The sequence below is a fragment of the Meles meles genome, chromosome 3 (genome assembly GCF_922984935.1).
Source record: "Meles meles chromosome 3, mMelMel3.1 paternal haplotype, whole genome shotgun sequence".
NCBI lineage: Eukaryota > Metazoa > Chordata > Mammalia > Carnivora > Mustelidae > Meles > Meles meles.
The window spans coordinates 106168247-106191879 of record NC_060068.1 but is presented as its reverse complement, the minus strand read 5'-3'; the positions used below and the strand labels follow the sequence as shown (position 1 = coordinate 106191879).

Below are 23633 nucleotides of genomic sequence, written 5' to 3'. Positions count from 1 at the left end.
TAGTATTTCTGGCTGCATTCAGAATAAAATTACATCATGCTTTTTCCTATTTGCATATACATTCACAAATTTTTTTTTTTAAGTTTTTATTTATTTATTTGACAGAGACAACAAGAGAGGGAATACAAGCAGGGGGTAGTGGGAGAGGGTGAAGCAGGCTTCCCACCAAGCAGGGAGCCTGATGCGGGGCTCGATCCCAGGACTCTGGGATCATGACCTGAGCTGAAGGCAGATGCTTAGTGACTGAGCCACCCAGGGGCCCCTTTTTTTAAGATTCAAAAAAAAATTTTTTTTTTTAAATATTTTATTTATTTGACAGAGAGAAACCACAAGTAGGCAGAGAGGCAGGCAGAGAGAGAGGAGGAAGCAGGCTCCCTGTGGAGCAGAGAGCCTGATGTGGGGCTCGATCCCAGGACTCTGGGATCATGACCTGAGCCGAAGGCAGAGGCTTTAACCCACTGAGCCACCCAGGCGCCCTCAAAAAAAATTTTTTTAAATATTTTATTTATTAGGGAAAGAGAGAGAGAGAGTTTGCAGGAGTGGGATGAGAGGCAGGGGGAGAAGCAGACTCCCCACTGAGCAGGAAGCATGATGTGGGGCTAAATCCTGGGACTCCGGGGTCATGTCCTGAGCTGAAGGCAGACACTTAACCGACTGACCCACCCAGACACCCCTTAAAAAAATTTTAAAGTAATCTCTACACCCAGTGTGGGGCTTGAACTCAACAACCCTGAGATTAAGAGTCGCGTGCTCTGCCAACTGAGCCGGCCAGATGTCCCACACAAATTTTTTTGATTAGAGAACCATTTTGTCCAATATCTGGGTGGGCATGAATGCCTTCCAAAAGGGATTTCCCACGTCATTATAGCGGTAATATTCATTGAACTTTCCTGAATCCCTTTTTAAAGAACTATAGAGTCTTTTGTCCTTCTTATTTTACTACTAGAATGTTCTTCTGTAGTAATAAACCCATTCATTTAGCAACAAAATTGTTAAGTTCTGCCAGAACTGGTTTTATTGATAGAGAGGAAAGTATTATGTCAATTTAGTCAAGAACCATATAATGTGGAATTATGTAGTTTAGAGAACTCAGAGTAAATGAATCAGTGACTGAAGATCTTTCTTAGAAATAGGTCATTCAAATATAGAATAAAGGTATAACAGCAAATGCTAAGATTTAATCAGAATGCTCTATTAGTAGCATTTATGGGACATGGTTTAAAGTTTTAAAGCCTTTTCCCTCCATCACTGAATAAATGCTTATTCAAAATTTAGAAAGAGGGGCACCTGGGTCACTTAATCAGTTAAGCACCCCACTCTGGATTTCAGCTCAGGTCATGATCTCAGGGTCATGGATCAAACCCTGCATCAGACTCTGCCCTCAGCATGGAGTTTACTTGTCCCTTTCCCCATGCTTCCTCCACCCACCAACACATACACAGGCTCACACTCTCTCTCACTCAAATAAATAAATAAGGCTTTGCTTGATAGTACTGGTTATTCCCCTCAAGTTTCATATAGCATAATGAATGAAATCTGTTGCTTTTTGACTGACTCCTCACCTGTGTTAAGCCAAGCTTCTTTTTGTGTGTACAGGTACAACAGAATAGCTCGGGAATGGACTCAGAAGTATGCGATGTAATTAAAGAAATTATTGGATAACCTCTACAAATAAAGATAGGGGAACTCTGAAAGAGAAAGTCCTTTTGATTTCCATTTGACTGCTTTCTATGAGCCCACGCCTCATCTTCCCCTGTGCACATGTTTACCTGATACAGCAGTGCTGCGTGTTGTACATACTTGGAACAACAAACTAGAAATACTGTACTTCTGTACCAACATTGCCTCCTAGCAGAGAAGTGTGTGTGTGACAAGCCAGTTCTCCAGGCGTAACCTAGGTGTGAGACTAAAAGTTTTCCTTACTGACTTAAATTTGGATAACGGAAAGGTGAGGGGTGGTGGGTATGGTGTGTGCTTGGATGGGGAAGAAAAGCTCCACTGACCTGTAGGAGATTGTTTTTAAGTGGAATCCTTTTAAACTCAGAACAGTTATGAAAAGCAAGGCGAAGAACACGAAGCTGTTTCTGTATTCATGTTTTTCGGAAGGACCTACGTCTTAGGTGAAAGTTATGACCAACCAGGTTAAACTCAACCCACATCCTGTATTTTAAGGTCTAAGTTTAACTGGTCAACATTTAAATGGATTGGAGCTATTAGTACATAAAGTGTGATGGGCTTTGGTCCCACATCTTTTGCATCTCCACACCCTTCAACCTTTGTCCTTTCAGCCCCTTTCTCTCTTCCACATTCTTTGGTTTGTATGTGGTTTCTCAGTTAATACATAGCTAATAGCTCTTATTTTTCTTATGTTTTTAACTGCTTAGGTCTATCTGGATGTAAGGGTGAAAATTCATTTGATGGAAATACTTGTGTATATTTAAAGACCCAATTGCTCCTCTGGAGCTTGTACGTTCAAGAATGATTAATCTGTGTAATAAACTGATTACTACAGTCATTACATATAATTTTGTGTGACTAGGCTTTTTGATTTTAAGAACTTTGTCTAGCAGAGATTAGTGGTGGGTTCTCCCCCCCACTCCTAAAATGTTTTCATTTATACTGGTTACATTTCAAAATCATGAAACAATTCCAGTTTACATAGTCAAAAGGATATCTTGAAAGTAATTTTACTGAACAAGATAAGGGCATAAGCTTAAAAGCATTTCCATGAAACTTACATGTGCAGTATTCCAGGAACATGACTGTTAAACTAATAAATCTGCTTTATTAATGAAACTAAGCTGCATTTCACATTGTAACATTCCCTTGGTACATAGGACATAAAACAAAGGCATTGCTATTTGGTAAGTTAAGCTTCTGTGATTGTGATTGTTTAAAGAGCAACACTGACCAAACCTGGGAAACATGAGCACAATCTTGTATTGGAGAGTCTACATAATTACTTTGCACTGACATTGCAGGATGTTCATCCAATTATAAATTGTACTGTATGTGGCTTTTTGAAGTCTTCCCTTGACTCTAGTAAACTGTAGTTTGAAACTTGTAAACAACTGTGTTTGCCAGAAACATCGTACATGTGAACTAGGCAAGTTACCTTTTTTTCCCTCCTTCTCCTAATCTAATTGTGTAAACCAGGCCAGCCTGAAGGCCGTGGCTCATGGTCTCTAGTCATCAGGTTCTTTCAAATGCATCTTTACACTCTTGCACAAAAATTAAGGAATAAATGTCCACTGCTTTTGGTTTTAAACTTGTTTAACTTGTCTGATCTCTCAGTGTAACTATCCCTTCATCTCGGAATTAAGGTGTGGTATAACCTGAAACCTCTTAAACTGCTGCTTTGCTATTGGCTGTGTCCTAGAATTTCTACCATTCTTGACCTTGCAAAAAAGGTTTGACTGTTCACACGTGTGGAGAAAGGAGTTAGAATTGAGTTCTAACCTAAAATTACCCTGTAGTCTCAGTATCATGGGCAGGTGGGAATTCATCAGTTTTGGACTTGCAAGTAACTAGACTGGTGACTGTAGGTCAGTTGCACAGATCCTGAAAGCCCACTCTTTGTCATCTTAGAGAGCAGCCAGCACGTTACCATTGATTAGGTCGTAATGTAGATACTTTCACAGGAGTGCTCTGAAGTATTTTTAAATGCTAAATAAAAGCCATCATAGTGGTGTATAGGTGCCAAATGAAAGGGTTTGAATGGTCATAAATAACATTAGGCCCTTGAATGCAGTTTGGTTTGGCTTATCTGGATATAGAGCATATTTGGTCCAGTCTGCATGCATATCCTTTGGCCAGAACAAAGTTGGTGAGGGAGGCCGCATTCTCCACTCATGAAGAAAAGTGTGTTAACCTGGAGGGGTTCTCATCTAGAATCACGTTGCTTTTTTGCAGGAATGCCTCTGGCTTTATCACGTATGAAAGCTCATTTGCAGTAACCTTGATGATCTTGGTGAGGCATTGGTTATCAGGTACGTCAGTATTGGAATATCAAGTGTATGGATTCCTTTTGTTTTGCTGCTTAATTCTTAATATGGAGTGCTTGGACAAATTAGAGCTGGAGCAGTCCCTTTTAGTTATATGATTTCAGATACTTGCATGCTTTGTTATTGGCCAGTGGTTAAAGGTAGCATTGTCCTGCTGGTTTCTATACTTTGGATAGTACATAGACTTGGAAGGAGGGTTCCTGGATTAGGGAATGGCACGGAGGTGTGTAGAGAGGATAATGGTAGTGGTCAGAGTGAAGGGACCGTGTCCTCTGCCCTGACCTAGCAATAGAGGCATTCCTTTCCCGCTTCTAGTGTCTACAGTTTTCCACTTTGTGAGTCCTTTTGCCTCAACAGGTTAGTTTGAGCCTTAGGTAGAGAAATGAATTATTTCCATATTACAGTTGGAATGCCTATAAACTGTCCCGTGTCTGCAATTAAGGTGAAACTGGCTTTTTTCTCAGTCTGCTGTATGATACTCCCTAAGATCTAATGGCTTTAATAGAAGAACTTTAATTCCTGGGTCTTCTGAATCATGACCATATCTTTCCTTCCTTCCTACTCAGGAATAACCATCCTTATTACCCTGCAGAAAATTTTCACTAGCGTTAAGGACCCATCTCCTTTTGATTCTCTTTGTGAAACACTTCATTTCAAGTGATGGGCTATTTTGATGGGTGTGAGGTTATACAGGAGAAAGCAGATTTTTAATAGAAAATAACTGAAGGTAATAAGCTTCCCAAATATATGTTCATATATGTCCAAGGAGAGGAAATAAATTTCCTTTGAGGTGCTTCTGGAGCCTTTTTCCTATTTAATTTTACCTTATGTTGTGCATGCACTTAGATGAGAGTGGCTTTGAGTTCTCTGCCCCACAGAAACCTGCCTTAGAAGCCTTAAAAGCTCCAGCTGCTAAACAGTTGGTATTCAGGCTTCTCTGAATGTTTCCAGGCCAGTTCCTGTGATGGCCAGTTCCTAGGATGGGCCAGTTCCTGGGACTAGCTGTAGGATCACTTTGTCATGTTTAATATTCATTGTGGCCATATTTTTTACCTTATTTGATACCAGTGGGAAAGCTCTAAACTCTTAAAGCCTTGGGCCTCAGTGGCTCAGTGTATAACATGATTGCCAGCCAGCTTTGGCCTTTCTCAGTGACTGCTCCTGGGCTGTTTGAGTCGGAATTAAAACATTTTTTTGTGACAAGTGGTCACTTTTCATCTTTAAATTACTTGTAGAGAGCTGCGTCTGATGAGAGGCAGAGTATAATCTGCCTCTTAACACATGTAGAACTGTGTGAATATCTTGGCACCAAGAGAGCTGCTTAATAGTTTTTAATTGAGTGGATTTATTTGTTTTTAACCTCCTGAGTAAGTTGTTAATGGTAGAATGACCATTTCCAGGGCTGGGGATCCTGGGTGCCTGAAGTAAGCTGCCAGTGACTGCTGTTCAGCGGAAGAGCAGCGCCAGCATTGATTAGAATATGCTCTGCTCCTCTTCCAACTTCTAAGGGTATTAGGGGAAATAGCTACCATTTTTCTCAGGCACCTCTCTCCTTGCTTTGAGCAACTTATTAATCCTATTTTAACATCTTCCTAAATACTTAAAAATCTTGATTCTTAAAAGGTATTCCCCAGATCTAAATTGTAGGGCCTTTAGTGAATGACAGTGAGTAGGAAGGGTTTAGTTTTCCTGACCATAGGATCAACTATCTACCCCCCCAACACACACACACATTGTGCTTTCTCAGCTTTTAAGTTTTCCATCAGAAGTAAAATTAACTTTAGACACTTCAAAACTCCTCCTTGGGCTCCCTTACTTGGAGGTTTCTAGAAACAGCTCCCAAATACAATCTGACATTTGAGCTTCAGAATCAACATCATCTCATGGGTGAGAGAGACATGCAATGCTTGAGGTAGTTGGCAAAAACTAGGTCATCTACTTGACTACAGGGGTGGCTGGAGCTTCCCCCAGCTAAATAAGGAATAATACAAAGGAGTATAATATTGTAATTATACAATAAATAAGGAGTTAGGTCCTTCTGGGCAGTTTCCCAGTCAGTTTTGCTGCTATCTTTGAAAGGTGTGGCTGCTGGCAGGGTGTTGCATTAAGAGTTACCAGGACCTAGCCTGGTTAAAGAGGGCATCCAGGATTTCCAGTCACCTGTTCCCCTGTGACACAGGGAACCAAGGGTTTCTCAGACTTGCCAGAGAAATTGAGCTTTTCTGGAAGTATGGCTCCAGGCCATCTCATCCTGGTCCTCTTTTGGAGGAAACAAGAAGAGGACATTGGAGAAGGGGTGAGGAGAGGTTCTGGTGCATTGTAACAGGTTATGGGGCAGGTGCTGTTTCTATGATGGTGGGTTCAACCTCTTAGTTGATAGAAAGGGCACTTCTTTTGAAGTTTAGGATGTAGATTTTTGTGGAGGTGGGCAGGATTCCTTTCTGACACACTGTCCCTGTTTGTCCTGCCCACCTGCCACCCTCTAACTTTAGGTGACAGTTGGATGGGTTTAAATTTCTGTGCCCACAGATGGAGGAGGTGACTAAGATGCATTTGCTTTGGTAAGGAGTGAGCTATTTGAGTGGATGCTAGTGCTTGAGTGGCCAGCAGAGGGCAGTGGTAACCCATGGCTGTAACAACCGAGAGGTGGGTGGTCAGTAAATCTGCTTGCGCAGAACCTGAGAGGGGCTTTTGTTGGATGGGGAGGCCTCTTTGGGCTTGGCTTTGTTCACAGTTTATGCAGAACTGGATGGCCCAATGCCTGCCAGAAGTGTCAAGCTACCAGCTCCCCTCTCTCCTTCCCATTGGTATGATAGCCATATCCCTGGGTTGTAGAGAGGTTAGTAGGGTCTTAGCCATGGTCTTTGCCCACCTGGCTACGGGTTGCATGGGGGCAAAGGCTTGTCAGTCACTTCATGTGAATAAGGAGATCTCATATTTTTTGGCAGCTCTCTGCCTGGTGCCCACTGTTGGCTTTCACCAGAGGCAGGCAGTCCCTGTCAGTCCGGCCAAGCAGTCCAGGTTCATTTGACTGCCCACTTACCTGGGCAACTAGGACAGAGTTTTTCATACCCTGAGGGATGGAGGCCTGGAGACAGGAGGAACAGAGCTGGGGGCTGGTGATAGGGCTCTTGTCTTCCCTTGTCCTTTTTCATTTCTCTGTGTTTTGGGGCTCCAGGCTCCCCAGTCTTCTGATTCCAACAGCTGTGAGCCTCCAGGGCCACTGCCCGGAAGCCAGCTGCCTCTTCTTGGGGAATTCTCTGAAATTCCAGTCTTGGCCATCTGGATATGCAAATATCTCCAGAATTGCTGAACCTCCAAGTGGCTACACCCCAGGCAGAGTTGGGAGAATTAACCACCACTATCCCCAGATGGGGAAACTGCCTAGGGGTTGTTGGTGCCTGGAACCCAGGTTTTCACCTACTGAGAGACCTATTGTAAGAGTGGGGGTAGAGAGGAGTCTTTATGGCTCCTCAGGTCCTGTTCTAGTTCCTAACTATGTAAGGAATTTTGCATTCAGAGAAGGAATTGGGAGACCCCTGAGGGCCCTTTCTGGAAAATAAGGACAGAAGCCTTGGGTCTATCCTGGGGGGGGGGGGGGGGGGTAGGCCTGCAAGGAAAGCTGATTTCCTGCCAGGCCAGACCTAGGCAATAGAGCTGGACTTAGGCAACCCAGAGTAGGGCCTGGCCCCCAGAATGCCTTGCTCTCCCCCAGGCCTCCCCCTGGGGTTGGTTATCTGGCTGCAGCAGGAGGAATGTGTGCTCTGAGTGGGGAAGGCGGGGGCTCAGGGTCAGGGTGGAAACCTGGGAATGTGGACTCCCTGCCTGCCCCTGTCCCTGTTAGAAGGGAGGGAGTCATGGAGAATGTGGCTGACAGGCCCCAGGCGTGGGAGAGTGTAGGTCTGCTTGTGTGTGTGAATATGTGCAGGAAGGGGCTGCCCATGTGTGTATGAACTTGTGAGAGAATTGTGAGCATGGACATTCCTTAGTGTTTATGCATATGGGTGTGAGCCTAAGCTGTGTAGCCTTTGAGAAACGGGAGTCAAATCTGTGTTTGAACCATAGGCTGTGACTTTTCAGTTGTATATTCTTGGGCAACTAATTTTTCTCTCCTTATCTTCGTTTTCTCATCTAGAAAATGGGCAGTTGGCTTCCAGCCTGGCCCTTAGGCAATGCTTGGTGGAAAATGGCCTTATCAAGTTGAAGGGGTCCTTATGGGTTCTCAAGGAGGGGTATGGATGGACAATGGGACATCTTTCCTAGATTCCTATACAAGCCAGAGGTTTTTCCCTCTACACCCAGGGACTTGGGGTGGAATGTATGGGCCCCTCCAGCCACCTGGGAATGGGAAGTCCTGTGAAAGGAGGCCAGATCTCTGCCAGCTGTTTCATAGCCCTACCTGAAGGAGGAGGGTGAGGGGTGATTGTAGCATTGCACATAGCCCAGGATCCATGCTTTCCCACCTCCTAGGTCAGGCTACCTAATAGTCCTACAGCTCTCTTCCTAAAGAGTATGTGCACACAAACACACAAGAGCATATATGCATGTATATGTGCTTTTACACACACGGGATTTGGGGGTCACGGGGTTATTGAAGTCTGCAGACAGAACTTGGGATCCTAGCACAGAGAGGTTGGGGAATTAGCCAAGGTCACACAGCTAGGAAAAACTCCGGAGGAAATGTTGGGAGCCTTTCTGGGTAGAACCTTTAGGGGGAGCTCCCTGGCTGCAAGGGATTCTTGAAAGCCCCTGGGAGGGCCCAGGCTTTCACTGGAGGAAGTTAGGGCTATAGCCCAGCTGGCCCTGTACTGGAACCACAGGAGTGGCCTATAAGGGTGTGTTGAAGGAATGACAGATCTTGGCCCTGCTCCCACACACATGCACTGCTGGGAATGGGGGCTGAAATTGCTGAGATCAGTGGCCAGCCCTGTTTCCTGCTTTGGATTTGGAATAGAGAGGGCTTTTCCGAGGGCTCTGGAACTGATGTTTCAGTTTCTGTATGGGGAAATGGAGGAATGGAGAAAGGGATTGATTAAGGATGGTCCTTAAGGAACTTATGTAAGAGCTCTGGGACCCTGTGTAACTGAGTGGATCACTGCTTGGTGGAGGGCAGGGGAGTTCTTTGTGTTCTACAACTTTGTGAGAGTGACAGGAAATGGGGCCAATAGCTATATACTGGTTGAGTTGCACCTGGTGAGAGATTGGGGGTGGTTTCCCTGCCAAAGCCCCAGAGTATGTAGCAGGCATACCCCTGTAGTAGGGAGATGTGTGGCCACTGTTGTGACTGAATGTAACAGTGGTAGTTGTGTTTGTGACACTTGAGTGGTGTTTCCTAGGTATGTGTAATGGCAGAACAAGTTTGGTTGCTGGGGTGAATCAGGTTCCTGGAGAGGAATGGAGCTATCCGGAGAGATACTATTAAGTAGTTACAGGCATTATATGTTCCCTGGGTATAGGACATACTAGTGGCTATTAATGATCCTAAGACCCTCTCTCTTTTGAGCACTCACAGGATGCCTGGCCCTGTGCTGTGTGCTCACCTGGCAGTAGCTCCCTTAGTTCTGTCAGAACCCTGTAAGTGAATGCTATTTTGCCTGTCCCGCAGTATTTGCTTATTGTGACACATTATATTCACCGATGAGGATGTGCTGGACCTGCCGCTGTGTCTTACTTGCTGAGTTGCCACTTGTGGTGCTATGTGGCCTTGTTATGTGCTTGGGCTCTTGATTCCGTTGTGTTGCCAGGATGGGTTGTTGCATAGTATGACACCCAGTTTGACAGCGTTCTTTGAGGTTGTGGTGAAGACATACAATTTGGCTGTGTGACTTTTTTCTTTGTTGTGTGACTTTGTTATACAGCCAGAATATGTAACTCCCTCCTGTTGCCTGGTTTGAGACCAGAAAGTGGAATGTATGACTCATTTTGTGTCCTAGTGATACTGTGGGTGTCTAGTATAGGGTCGTAGGTTGTGGTGGTGGGAGGGCCTGTTGTGGCAGGGTGAACTGGTGGTACGATGGTGTGACTGACTCTGTGGTGGTTATGCGTATCTGTGACACTATTGTGCGTGTCCATATGAACCATTTGTTTGACCCCGTTGTGTCGAGACTTGTGGCACAAACTGTTGTGTGGTGTAACTCCTGTGTAGTGAGTGTGCCTCCTTTGTGGTGGCAGTGGCCGTTAGCGATGTTTCCCTGTACGGATTGTGTGTCCGTGTGACCCCTCTGTGCCGCTGTTCCCCTTAGAAGGTCTGTGTGTTGTTTGACCTCGGTGCAGATGCCCCCACCTCCGCCGGCCACGCCGCCCCTCCCCCACACCGTCCGCCAGCGCCGCTCGGCGATCGATCGCCATTGATTGTCCCTGACGAGCTGCTCCACTTTCCAGCCAATGTCAGGAGGGGGGATCTCCGCCGCCCTGGCGGTGTCATTTCCACACACTCCCTGGGCTGCCGCCAGCGCGGGCGCCACCAAGAGCCGGCATGGATTGCCTGGAGTGCGGACCGGACCGCCCACACCTTGCCAGGATGCCCCCGACGGGGCGGCCCAAGCCCCCCAGCTGCTGAGCCTATGGCCCAGCACCCAGGCCTCCCACTTCCCGGGTGGGTGGATGTTGTCACCACTGGAGTTTGAGCTGAGCCCGAGGGAAAGGAGGAGGACGGGGGCCCAGTCTGTGCTCCCGGGTGGGGGCACTGCCGTTTCCTGCGGGGCGGAGGCGCCAGCGGGCCAACTTTGCAGGGGCCCAAACAGATGCTAATGATTTTCCGGGAGGCGCCGGTTATCTCTGCCCCCAGCCAGCCTGCAAGCGCTGCCCGGGCACAGACACCTCCCCGCCCTCCCTCTCACTCCGCCCCCAGACCCTCTAAATGACCGCTGCCCCGAGGGGACATTAGGGGGTTGTAGACTCCTTAGTAGACCCCAGAACTCGGGCTGTGAGGTAATGGTTGCTCCCTGTCCACCCAGGACGTTACTGTATCTTTTTATGAACCCTTTCCCAAAGCCGCTTTTCAAGCAGGGGAAAGTAAGGCTAAGAGAAACCCTGCCCAAGGTCACACAGACATAGCAGTTGCTCAGCTGAGTGGTTACCCTCTCTTAGAGCCACCCTGTTGGGGACTCAACAGTCCCTTGTCGCCCAGGGGCTGAGCCAGTTTCCAGGCTCCCCGGTGGAAGTGCTGACGTGGCTCTGGGCAGCTGTCTGGGGCCGGGAAGCAGGGCAGATGTCACAGAGCCCAGGGGAGGAGGCGGCTCCACCGGGAGGGCCAGAAGGGGGAGGGCAGGCAGGGCCTCTGGCCTGGCCAGACACGCCTCCTCCCCCTAGGCCTGGCTGTCTGTCTGGGGCTGGGGCACAGCCATGGGCCTGGCTGACCCGCCTCCAAGTCTTTCTCCAGGTCCTCTGTGTGGCTGTTAACAAGTGCTGCAACCTCTCTGGGCCTCTTCCTCTCCTGTCAGAGCATAACAGCTCCTGCTTTGGATGGCTGTGAGCCTAATACGAAAGCAAAGGTGTGCAGTGCCTCCAATCCAGTGCTGGGCACACTGTTCCTGCTAAATAAAAGTCAGCTGTTATTATTGTTGTTGTCTTTGCAAGTGGGGATTCAGTGTGTCTAAAGGCAAAACTGAGTTTTGAGGGTGCCAGCTGGCTTCAGAGGTCATTCCAGCCAGGCTCCTGCCTTGCTGCCCCGGCCCTCTGCATTTCACATGCTTGTCTAGCTTTGTTCCTTACTGAAGTGTCAGCCCCCCTCAGCTCTGCCTGCTGCCAAGCTGCCCCCACTCCCTCTTGTTGGTGTGGTTCCCTCCTATCTGGCCGCCACATTGGGTCCCTCAAACAGCGCAGCCCCCTGGGAACAGCAATCGATGGGGCGGAACAGCCTCCCTGACAGATGGACCCACGGAGGCTGGGCTGCTTCAGCAGAGCTCCCTAGGAAACCAGAGATAGGAGCTGAGCCACCATGGCTGCCTCCTAAATAGAAATGGGAGGGAGCGGGGAGATGAGGAGGAGGCTGGAGCTTCCAACCAGCTCCAGACTGGGCCAGGCCCCTGGGAACAGGCCTGGAGGGACAGGGCATCCCCCGTGCTTTGTCATGGTCGCAGAATCCTCTTGGGGAGAAGGCCCTGTGGAGCTTACCTGGTAGGTGGGATATGTCTGAGTCCCCCTTCATGGGCAAGTGAAGAGTCTTTCCAGGCCCCCTATCATGGGCACTTTTTCTAACAAACCCAGAGCAAGGGTGGTGGGTACGTAGGTGGACAGGCAGGAGGCTTACCACCGTTTCTCAGGCCACAAGGGGCATTTAAAGCCAGAATGGCAAAAGTACCTTCTCTCCCTGTGGGGGTGGGAGGTGATAAGCCTTGGCCTCAGAGAGAGAGAAAGAGGGTGTGTGTGTGTAAAATGACTCCTGCCTCCTACCAGACTCCCAGATTAGTTGAGGAAAGTCTTTCTGGGGTTTCTCAACCTCAGCACTATTGACATTTTGGGCCATTTAATTCTTTGTCCTGTGCATTTAGGATGTTTAGCAGCATCCCTGGTCTCTACCCCATTAATGCTAGTAGCAATGGTTGTGACAACCAACAATGTCTCCAGACACTGTCGATTGTCCCTTGGGAGGCAGAATCAGCCCTAGTTGAGAACCACTGGTCTGACCTCAGGACCAGCCCCCTAGATTGGAAGGGGTGGCCAAGACCCACGGGGATGCCAGAGATCTTCTGCAGTAGTGGAAGGGGAGGCTTCCAAATGGCTTTGTCCCCAGCTGTCTCAGGCCCAGGAGGGTGGGAGACGCCCCCCCAACCCCCCCCCCCCCCCCGCCGCCATGGCCCTAACTGCCAGGTTGGAGGGAGCCATGCTTGCCTGAGATGGCAGGGCTGTTGGCGTCACTGCTCAGCTGCGCCAGGCTTCATGCCAACACCTCACTGCTGAGACTACACAGCATGGGGGCAGGGGAGCAGGGGTGGTCATGGGGGGGTCCTCGGGCTGCCTGGGCAGCCTTCTGTCCAGCCAGTTTGAGATGGGGGGAGCCAATATGGATGATCAGCCTCCTGCCTTCCCTTGGTGTCCTGGCAATGTCTCTGCTGCCTCCTTGTAGGCTGGTGTCGGGCTGGGGGTGGGGCTGACAGACCTCAGAGCCAGTGGGGGCCACTGCCTGGAGTAGGAGGATTGTGGACACAAGTCCAGTGGGCCCAGCCAGCTGACAGCTGGTCCACCTGAATGCCGAGCTGGCCCCTCCAGGAAAGGGAGGGAGGAAGGCTCTGTGGGCTGGCTAAATGGTGCTTGAGTCTCCCAACGCACAGGCCCTAGAGCCAGATAACTGGGGAGGGGACTCCCTCTGGAGTCATCTTCCTGCACAAGCAGGCAGGCAGACAGGCACTGAGGTGAGGGAAAGTTCTCTGGTGCACAGTCTCACTGCTGGGAAGTCCCTACTTATGTCTAACCTACTTCCTTTCCTCATATAGCCTCTGCCCTATCCTGGACTGTGTGCTCTGGGTCTGGCAGAATAGAGCCCAGCATTTTGGGCTCTCTGGCCAGCGTGTGCCCATATTTTCTGGGAAGAGAACCCTTGTCTGTGGGGAAATTTTCATTCAGAATACAAGTCAGTGGGTTCTTGTGTGGGTAAAAGAGGGTGCCTAAGTGGGCAGGGCAGAGGGGATAGAGAGAGGCATTGGTGCCAGTTGACAAGCCAAGGCCCACAGAGAGCAAGGTTCCCCAAGGTGCATTGAGCTCAACACCAGCCTAGGGGGGCTCCCAGAGTGGGGAGGAGGAAGTGACTGGGAGGGGGGCAGTGCCTTGGTAACCAGAGATGAGCCAGGCAGGCTGAGGTGGCAGCTTGGGGCTGGGGTTTAAAATAGCGCCTCGGCCTGGCCAGGATCGGATTCGGGTCACCCACAAGGCAGCGTGGCCACCACCATCCAGCTCAGGTTTCTTGCCTTTCTTGATGGTTTGATGGAGGACAGGCCTACACAGGTAGATGGGCCTAAGAAGGGTCCAGGGACTGCCACTTAAGTCCTGACCAGTCTGTGGCCTGTCTCCTATCTTCTTCACACCCAACCCCTTGGGACAGATCCTCCCAGCTGAATTCTGATGCCCTCCCTCCTCTTCAAAAAACATTTATTTATCACCAGCTAGGGGCCAGGCCCTTGACAGAGCATGGAGATGAGTAAAGCCTAACCCTGTCCCAGGCCCCAGGAGTCCTGGCCCCTTAGGAATACACAGAGGGGGAAGGGTGACCAGTGTTCAGCAGAGACCCTCCATTTTTCACTGATGTCCTAGCCTCACCCTGGAAGTCCTAGGACTAGGAAAGCAAGGGGCAAGGGGCACAAAGATCCCCACAGGCTATAAGAGAGGAGGGTTAGACTTCAGATAAGCCTTCCACAGGAGAAATGGAGGTGGATACAATGGGGAGAGGAAAATGTCCTCTCAAAAGCTAATGATTATCCTTGAAAACTCCCAGGGCAGTTTACTCCCCCAGTGTTCCCTGGAGTGAGGGACCAAACAGAATGACTTGTCCCCTTCCTCAAGGCAGAGAGCCCTTGGACACAAGTCTGAGAGGGCATTCTGGTCTAGGCAGGGTGTCTGCTTCCTCAGGCTGACCCAGGGAATATAAAAGGGCTCAGGAGATAGAAAGGGGGAGTCCCCTTTTTAGTTTTTCAAAAGAAGTAGGTAGTTCTAGCCCTACCATACCCCATAATGCTACAAAAAGTTCTAGCTAACCAGAATCCTTTCTGCTCCATTCTCCCTTGCTAGAGTTTCTGAGCCCCTGGGGGTACTGGTAACCTCTGGGCAGTGGTCCCTGGGGCCTGGCAGGTGGGATTTCTCCCCACTTTCCCTTCTTTCCCCAGCCATGGGTTCAAGTGGGAGGAAGTGACACAGGAGGCCAAGTTAGCTCAGGGCCCCATACCCTCTAACTGGAGCAATGGCCCCCCTCCTAATGGAGCTCACATATGTCTTTAAAAAGTCTTGTATATCTTAATGATTTCTCAACAGCCCCTGATTGAAGCATGCCCAATTTAGCCGTGCCGTAAGTAACTTTTTATATTTCCTTGGGGAATCATTTCACTTATGAATCTTTTCTGAATCTGCAATCTCGATTAAAAGTTGATTTTTTTTTTTTTTTTTTTTTTTTTTGGTCTCCATCTCCTAGGCTTCAGAGATGCCTCCCTAGCGAAAAGGATGGTAGCATCCCTCATTAGCCTGTCTGAGGCAGGAGAATTCTTGTAGGGGGTGGACTCTATAACAAACAGCTAAGTCTCCCCTATGGAAGCACCTGGGGGGGGGGTATTGTGGCCTGAGAGACAGCTGCAGGAGGGGCTCATGGAGAGGTGATAGGGGGCCTGCACACACACACACACACACACACACACACACACACACACACTCTCTCTCCCCATTGTTTCTCTGGGGAGGACTGTCCCGCCCATTCTGCCTTAAGGTTGTCTCTTCTGTAGCTTAGGAATTTGAGGAGACAGAACCCTTCAAGGGTTCAGCTTGAGAGCACAGAGCTGGTTCAAATCCTGGCCCTGTTCCTGTACCACCGCCACAGTTTGGGTAAGTCCCCTCTCACAGCCTCAGTTTCCTTATTTGCAAAATGGCAATGTGATGACTGAAGAGATGTCCAAGCACAACGCCTCCAGAAAGACAGCCTTTATTTCCCTTGGGGGACACCAGCACCAGGAAGCAGGATTGGAACAGTGCTAAGGGTCCTATCCCAGTTCTGAACAATATCTAGTTCTTTTCCTCAGCCTATTCATTATCTAGTCCTGGGGACACTCCTTGAGGTGGAGTGGGTGGGACTAGCATAATTACCTCCCAGAGGAGAATAAGGGTCTGGTAAGGTTGGGACTTGCCCAGGGGCTGCCCCAGGAGGCCCACCCAGAACTCCTGACTCTCTTCCCTAAGAGGCAAAGGTCAGGGCTGCCCGGGAAGACTGGAGGGCAAACAATGGTGAGCAGCTCTGAACTTTGAGAGGAGGGCCTCCCCTTAGACACCCTCCTTGACACCCCCCACACCTCCCTCGGGATAGCTGGGGGAGGGTCTTGTCCAGGTGCTGGGACCTCTGGCTCTGACCCTCACCTCTGACTTCTGGCCCTGTGTAGGCGCTCTGAGAACCAGAGCCACGACTGAGGGGACCGGGCAGCAGTGGCTGTGGCTCTGGGAGTTAACGATTTACGAGGGGCCCCTTCCTGAGGCCTCCCTCCTCTCAGGCACAGCAGGCAACCCGTGACTGCCCAGGCGGCTAGACACAGAACCAGTCCCGCCAGTTCAAAGAGGAGTTCATCCCAGGCCCACCCCCAGGCTCTACCTGAGCACCCCATTCTCTGGAGTCTGAAGGCAAGGCAGAGTAGAAGCCGATGGGTGGGGCCCTCTGGTCTTAGACTAGGTCCTATTTTCAAAAGTCCCAATGTAAGGGGCATTTCTGACCCTGCTTTGCTTTCAGGGCCAGGTCTGTGAACCCCACCCCTCCACCTCTGCTGGGCTTCCCCAGACCACCCCACCCTAGCCTGCAAGGCGTGGGTAGAGCATTTTCAGGGCAGGCTAGCTTCTGGATGCAGAGGGTACCCCTTCATTTGGGCTCTGTGTAGGGCCTCCAAGTTTAGGACTCTGCCCTGCCCCTCCAACAAGGCCCCATTCAGTTACCCTCTGGTCCCTCCCTCTTCCTGATGGGGTGGGGAGGGTGCCTGGAGCCATAGGTTTGGCCTCCAGGAGCTCACAGTCACACTCCCGTAGTACAGACAGTTGAACCACGAATGTGCCTAGAGAAGTCAAGGGCTACTCTCAGAGGCCCGGTGATCCCCACACTGTCTCCACTCCCTTTCTTCCCTCTACACACAGGCTGACTTCCCTGTGGCTGGCAGAGAATGGGCCTATGTCTGGTTGTCTGGCATGTGCGTAGCATGTCTGCAAGTCTGTGGCAAGGGAAAATACAGAGTTGTGAGTATGTGTGTTGGCCTGGTCTCTGCTCCCTATCAACCCCAGAGTTATTTTGTTCTGTGACTGGAGTTCCTGCCACCCCCCACAATGCCCTCCTCCCTTCTTGCATTTTTACAGCTGAGGTCCCAGCTGGGATCACCAAACTGGCTTCTCAGGGATGAGTGGGCCTTGGTTCCCTAAGAGATAGACCTGGCTTTTCTGAAATTTCTTTTTAGTTGTACGCCTTTCTTGTTCCTTCAGTGGTCATGGTGGCAGGACCTAAGGGCCAATAGTCAGCACATGATGGCTGAGATCCCAAAAGCCTGGGCCTATGTCTGAGCAGTTAAGCCTCTTTTTTTCCCTGCCCATATCTGCACCCCCAGTCCTGCCTGGGATTTTGATTGAAGTCACAATCCAGTGTGACCCCACTGAAGATCATCCTGTACCCTGCCCTGAGATAGGGCTCCAAATGCCCTTGCTCCCTTCTTCTTTGATACAAGTGAGGGAAGCAGAGCCCAAAGAGGGATAGACATTAGACTAGGCTCTGGATTGGCCATCTTTATTGGAGACCCTATCTCCTATACCCCCTCCCTGTGCAGCCACTTCCCAGTCATTGGATGTTTAATCATTGGCCATCATTAGTTGATAAATGACAGTCCTGGAAAAGGCAGATCCTGTAGACGGGCATGGTTTTAAATCCAACTTTTGCTACTTTGTAACCTTAAGTGGGTGTCTGAGCTTGAGGATTGAATAAGCACATGCCCAGAAAGCAATTAGTGTGGTGCCACATATCAGAGGTGCTCGGAAAGATGTGGGTGACCATGGTTACTACTGGTACTGACTTAGTGCCCAGACTTTAGGTGCAGGGCGGATAGGAGATCCTCCCTTTCTCTCAGAGTTTTCATGGGTGGTGGTAGTGAGGTGACAAGGAGACAAAGGAGCAAATAAGAACTACATCTGTCTTAACCTCACAAAACAAACTGAGGGTTGCTAGGGGTAGGGGCTGGGGGAAAGGGTGGTTGGGTTATGGCCATTGGAGAGGGTATGTGCTATGGTGAGTGCTGTGAAGTGTGTAAACCTGGCAATTCACTGACCTGTACCCCTGGGGCCAATAATACATTATATGTTAATAAAATAAAAAAAAAAAAAACCCTACATCTGTGCACTTGTGGCCACAAGAAGGGACAGACAGATGAGGGCCCCCAAAGCCAGGCCACAGAGTACAGTTGTTCTGCGCTTCCACTGCAAGAAGGCACCTGGTAAAGAGAGTAGGGGCGCTGAGAGACAGTCTGTGATCTGCTATCCCAAGGGTGTACCTCTATGGGGCAGCTAGGTGCTCCGTGGAAAGAGCATGTGATTCTGGATTGCCCGGTTGCAAGTTCAAGCCCCGTGTTGGGTGTAGAGATTACAAAAAAAAAAAACGAGTTTAAAAAAGGGTGTACCTACATCTGTCCAAAGAGGTTACTTTTTTTTTTTAACTTTGTACAAAGGCCTGTGGTAGCCCCGTCAATATGGGCCCAACTGAGGCTGGGAATGGAAGTCAAAGAAGTGGGACTTGTCCCACTTGTCCCACTTGTCTTGCCCTTGGTCTTCCGTGAGGAGTTCCTGAGATAAGCTATAAGACCCTCCCGGCCAGAGGGAACAGTATACGCAGCCCCAGAAACTTGAATGGTAGTTTTGGGGAGCCTGAGGGGAACCCCCAGTGTTGGGTGATGGTGGTCAGCGGGGCCCAGGGTTTGCAGAGGGGGCAGGGCTGATTAGAGAAGCCAGGCTGTGCTGGGGAAGGGGCTTGAGCAGAGCCTTATGGGTTCTGAGGATTCACTAGAGGAAGCTATGCCAGTGAATCCCAGGGTAGATTTGTATTTGAGAAGCTTCTCTAGGAAGAACAACTTTGGTGCCCGTCTCATGTAAGTTTCTTCATCTGACAAGTAGGGATGACAGGACTGCTGACACTGAGGCCAGGATTAAATGAGCTAATGTACCTTAGCTGTTTAGCCTGACGCCCTGCTCAGGGTAGGGCTTCGTAAACATCAGGTAGACATATTCTAACCAGGATCCAGGTGAGCAGTATCCAGGGTCCCGGACTGATCAGTAAAGAGGGTGCAGGTCTTCTCTCTCCCCTCAAGGTGCTAGAGCCTTAAGAAATTTGATAGCTGAGGCAAAGCTGATTGGTTGAGTAACACTGTAAAACCTAAATATTCCTCGTTGGAGGCAACGAGAGAGGAGAGAGAAGAAAACAGTGAACCAGGGTGGTTTCAAATTTTGTGGAAAGGGTCTGGGTGGGGATGATCTTCCCCAGGGCCAGAGATCTCCCAGCAGTCCTCCCTGGGTGCCCTCACTTGTCTTGCTTGTGAGGGGCAGAGTTCTGTGTGGATGGCTTGTGATGTTTCCTGTTCATGTTATATTCTCCAGATGGACAGTTCTGCCCCTCTCCTTTCTGGTTCCTACCTGGGTCGAACTGGTGAGGGTCTGAGTCTTCCTGCAGTTTTTTAATTTCCAGGAGAAGGAGAAGGTTCCAAGATCCAACCTCTCAACTGGGCCTGGCGTATGCCAATACTGTTTGCCTGAGAAAGTCACCATTGGGATAATTTGGCCATCTTCATTGCAGCCTGTAGCCCCTTGGCCTTTGTCCTCCTGACTTGGGAGGTGGGGGGGGGGGGTGTTGTTGCAGAGGTCTTAAAAAACAAAAGCAGATAATTAATAGTAATTCCCTTAGGTGGAGCTATGACCCACTCTCCCCCATGAATCCCAACATGAAGGTTTTTTGGGGTGTGCAGAATCTGATTCTGCCCTGACCCTAGATTGCAAGAGCCTGCAGGATTGAGTTTCGTTTCTTTGCTCCTACTCTGAGACCTGCTGCCAACTCCTGGGGAATAGGTTTCCCCTCACAGTCAGAAAGGTAGGTAGAGGTGGGCTAAGTACTTGGAGATCCCCAAGCATCTAGACATGGGACCCTGCCTCCTTTTCCCTTATATGGTGGGTGCCCAGTACAGTACCTGACACTCATGGTGGGGCCCAGAATATTTATCTTTAAGCAGTTTAGGGGTGATAATCTGGAGGTGTTCAGTTGTCTTAAAGCTGGGTTCCCATAGCAAGTACCTTGCTTTTACTCATATGGTATGTTAGTTTGAGGTGGCTTTGAGGAGGGGTGCTGGAGAGAAGAGGGGAGAGAGGAGAGGAGGGGTTAAACACCTCCCTTTGGAGCCATTCTTGGCACTTAGTTAAGGGAGGACACTTCTTAGCATTTGTGGAGGGGAGGTAGTGTCCATGATGCCTGGAGAGGGGTCACTGCCAGTGGCTTGGGAGGCCAGGATGACTAGAGAAGCAACACATTTCAGATGAACTCTGCCCTTTGACACCTCCCTTACTCCCCTGTCCCTGCTGGGTCAAGGTCCCAAGGCCAAATTTAGAATGCTTGGAGAATGGGCACCAGTGCCCCCCCACCAAGACCCAGGCCCCAAGGCCCTCTCCAGCTTTGGAGACAGACTGGCCACATAGAGGAGGAGAGGAAGCAGTGAGGTGGGAGCTGGTTTCAGTTCTCCCACCAAGGCTGTCTGTGCCTGTGGCTGGAGGCACTGGGTAGAGGCAGTTAACTCCCTGTTATCTGGGCTGCAATCGATTTGGGGCTGTACATTTAACCCTTGCCAGACTTCCCCAACTGCCCTCCCCCTCCCCCATTAGGGTCTCCTGTCTTTTCTTTCTGCCTGGAGGAAACACAAACCCACCCTTACGAATTCCACAGATTCAGAGAAACTTCCCACTTTGGGATTATCTGCAGTTTGGGATTATATGAGCCTGGGGCTTGCTCTGTGGGTCCCTGAGGTGAAGAGAAGACATCTGCAGCTTGAGGATTAGCCCAGGCTGGGCAGATGGAGGGGGCATTGAGTGAGGGCAAGGATGTTTGGGCACAAATCTGTACCCACTGGGCTTTTGTTCTCTTTCAGCCAGTTTCTATTGAGTGCTGCTTTGTGCCAGGCACTGTTTCAGGCTCCGAGTTTGTAGGCCACGGTCTCAAGGAACCACAATGTAGTTGCCTTAGCCCCAAGAGTCAGGGCTGGGGCTGATGCTGGCATAGGAGATAAATTGTCCTTTCTCCGATCGGTTTTCTCATCTGTAAAATGGGGACAGAAATCTCTGCCCGTTGTCTCCCCGGAGCTAGAGCCCACTGAGTCCCTGAAAGCGCTGTGGGAAGGGTGGGGTTTTTGAACCCAGAGTTGCTCCAAGTGCCCTAGGCTAGGAGTTTCAGGCCCTTCGCGCACCTGAGCTGAGGGGCGCGGCCAAACTCTCCCTACTGGTCCCCGTCGCTTCCGGCCCGCCGAAGAGAGGGGCCAGAGGGACGGCGGTTTCCCCGTAAGGTAGGCGGCCAAGCCCATGCATCCCTCACAAAATAGGGAAGGTCCTCTTATTTTTTGTAAAGTTGCGGAGAAAAGAGATGAAGACGGGGCACGCTGGGGGAGCTGAGCCTGGGCCGACCTCGTCAGAGCGAGGGGAGGTCCAGGCGCAGTGGCTGCGGCTCCGGCCTCAGAGCCTGCGGCGTCCAAGTGGCCAGAGCTGCTCTGGGAGGGAGGCGGAGGGAGGAGGGAGGGGAGCTGAGGTGGAGTGAGGTTGGGGCGGGGGGGGGGGGGGGGGGGAGGAGGGAGCGTCGAGTCCGGTCCGGGTTTTGCCGGCAGCCCCCGGGCAGCGTTCAGAGCTCCTGCCCGGGCGGGCGCGCGGCGGCGGCGGCGGCGGCGGCGGCAGAGGCGGCGGAGCCTGAGCGGGGATGTAGAGGCGGCGGCACTGGCGGCAGCAGAGGCGGCGGCGGCGGCGGCGGCGAGAGCAGGCGCCCGAGCCGAGCGAGTAAATCGCCCGAACCTTGCCCCCCAAAGCCTGGCCCCGCGTCCCAGCCCTGCCCAGCCCGCGCCCAGCCATGCGCGCCGCCTGCTGAGTCCGGACGCCTCACGCTGCGCCCTCCGCCCGCCGCGCCGCGCTTCGCTCGGGGGTGATTAGTTGCTTTTTGTTGTTTTTTAATTTGGGCCGCGGGGAGGGGGAGGAGGGGCAGGTGCTGCAGGCTCCCCCCCCCTCCCCGCCTCGGGCCAGCCGCGGCGGCGTGACTCCGGCTCCGGACCCGGGCGCGGCGGGCGGCGCGGCTGGAGCGGAGCGCACCGCGGCGGTGGTGCCCAGAGCGGAGCGCAGCTCCCCGCCCCACCCCTCCCCCTCAGCCTCGCGGCGGCGGCGGCGGCGGTGGCGGCTTGGAAGACTCTGAGAGCCGGTAGGTGTCGGGCCACGGCCCTCCCCCGACCCCCCCCCCCCGAGGCCGGCCCCCTCCCCTTCCCCGCCTACCTCCCTCTCCTCCCCCGGGGCCCGGTGCGCGGCCGGGGCCGGAGTTCGCTGCAAGTCGGCGGAAAGTTTGGCGGCGCGGGCTCCCCCGAAGTTCAGGTGCGGAGAGCCAGGGACGGGGAAGGAGGGGTCCGTGTTTGGGAGGGGCTGGGGGCGCCGGCAGCCTGAGCCACGGAGCCCTGGAGCCTGGGAGCCCTAGCGCCGGTGATCGCTCGGTGGCCGCTGCTATAACCAAGCCTCCCCAAGCCGCAGTCGGCTCCGTCGCAGATCACTGAGTACAGACAAAAAGAGGGGTTTTAGGGTCGGGGACTGCGGGTTGGGCGCCGTGCGTTGGGGTGAGGCTCCCCCTGCGGGGTATCGTCCCCTCCCCAAGTACTCAAGCTTGAGGGCGCTGGGGCGGCGGGAGCCCGGGTCCTCACCTCTCGGTGTTGGGCGGGCGCTCCGCCTGCGGGGGCGGCTGATTGGAGATCTGCGGCGCACACTCCCCCCGTCAGACCCCTCGCAGCCCTGTGTTTTGGGGGCTACGGTAACTGCTGCCCCGGACCACGCGTGGCTGAGTCTCCCCCTTCTCCACTTGGAGGGGGCGGCGGCTACTTCTACATTTTCCCTCCGGTTCCTCGCCCCCGCTGCCCGCGGGGTGCCTGGCGGGTTGATCAAGTTTGACCTTTTTTTTTTTTTTCCGTCAAAGTATCACCCCCCACCACCACCTCCGCTCCCCGCGGCCTCTCTTTCCCGTCCTCCCCACCCTGGGGAGTCTTTCAGCCTGTCTCCCGAACCCCGCGTGGCCAAGCGGCGTGCAAAGCCAGGGAGGCAGAATGGGGGTGTTCCTCTGGCTGCGGAGTGTGGGAGGCGGGTGTCCCAGGCGCCCAGCCTCGTTGCTCTGGCCCCAAATTTACCCATGAAGTTTGGCCCCCAAGTCCCCCTCCCCTTTGCTTCCCTAGAGCGAGGGGCTGAACCGCCGCGAGAAGAATGTGTTAATTTTCTTGCTGGGGGAAGTTGTCCTCTCCCGGAATGGGCTGCTTTCCGGCGGGGAGTGCGGGGTGCGCCTGGCTTTGTTTATTTGTGGGATCGACAGAAAGTGAGTGACCCCAATTTTTAAATGGGGGGCTGCCTCCGGGACCTGTCAGAAGAGCTGACGCTCCCAATGAGGGAGCAAGATAGCCTTTTTTTCTTCTTCTTCTTTTTTTCCCGCTCGGAAGGGGTGCGCGGAGTTGGGCCGGTGCCACGGGCTGCAAGGAGGCAGCAGCAGATTTGGGGGGTTCTGTAGGGACTCAAATGGAAAGACCAGCACCTTCCTCCTTCAACTGAGACGGGGGGTCTGAAGGGCTGGCAGCCGCGCCCTACTTTGCCCCCTGGATCCTGGGTGGTCTTCGAGTCGCATCTTCGTGTTGGGGGGGAGCTGAACCGGGATCCGGGGAGCCAGCCTCT

At 51.6% G+C, this 23633-nt stretch overlaps 2 protein-coding genes across 5 annotated transcripts in view; both read left to right on the top strand.

Annotated features, from left to right (window-relative positions):
• The window catches only part of UBE2D2 (ubiquitin conjugating enzyme E2 D2), a 65016-nt gene extending 61748 nt beyond the window's left edge, over positions 1-3268 (top strand). For both annotated transcript variants that reach the window (XM_045999600.1, XM_045999599.1), the window contains one exon: positions 1597-3268. In XM_045999600.1, the coding sequence (XP_045855556.1) occupies positions 1597-1642 (46 nt within the window). In that variant the 3' untranslated portion in view covers positions 1643-3268. The remainder of the gene's footprint in view (positions 1-1596) is intronic.
• A 700-nt stretch (positions 3269-3968) lies between these two features.
• Positions 3969-23633, top strand: part of CXXC5 (CXXC finger protein 5) — a 53578-nt gene continuing 33913 nt past the window's right edge. The window contains exon 1 of one of the 3 annotated variants that reach the window (XM_046000355.1): positions 3969-3989. The gene's annotated coding sequence lies outside the window, so the exon portion shown is untranslated. Of the gene's footprint in view, positions 3990-21538; positions 22138-22223; positions 22305-23633 lie in introns of those variants that run through there. The other 2 variants (XM_046000353.1, XM_046000354.1) reach the window with 2 other exon arrangements.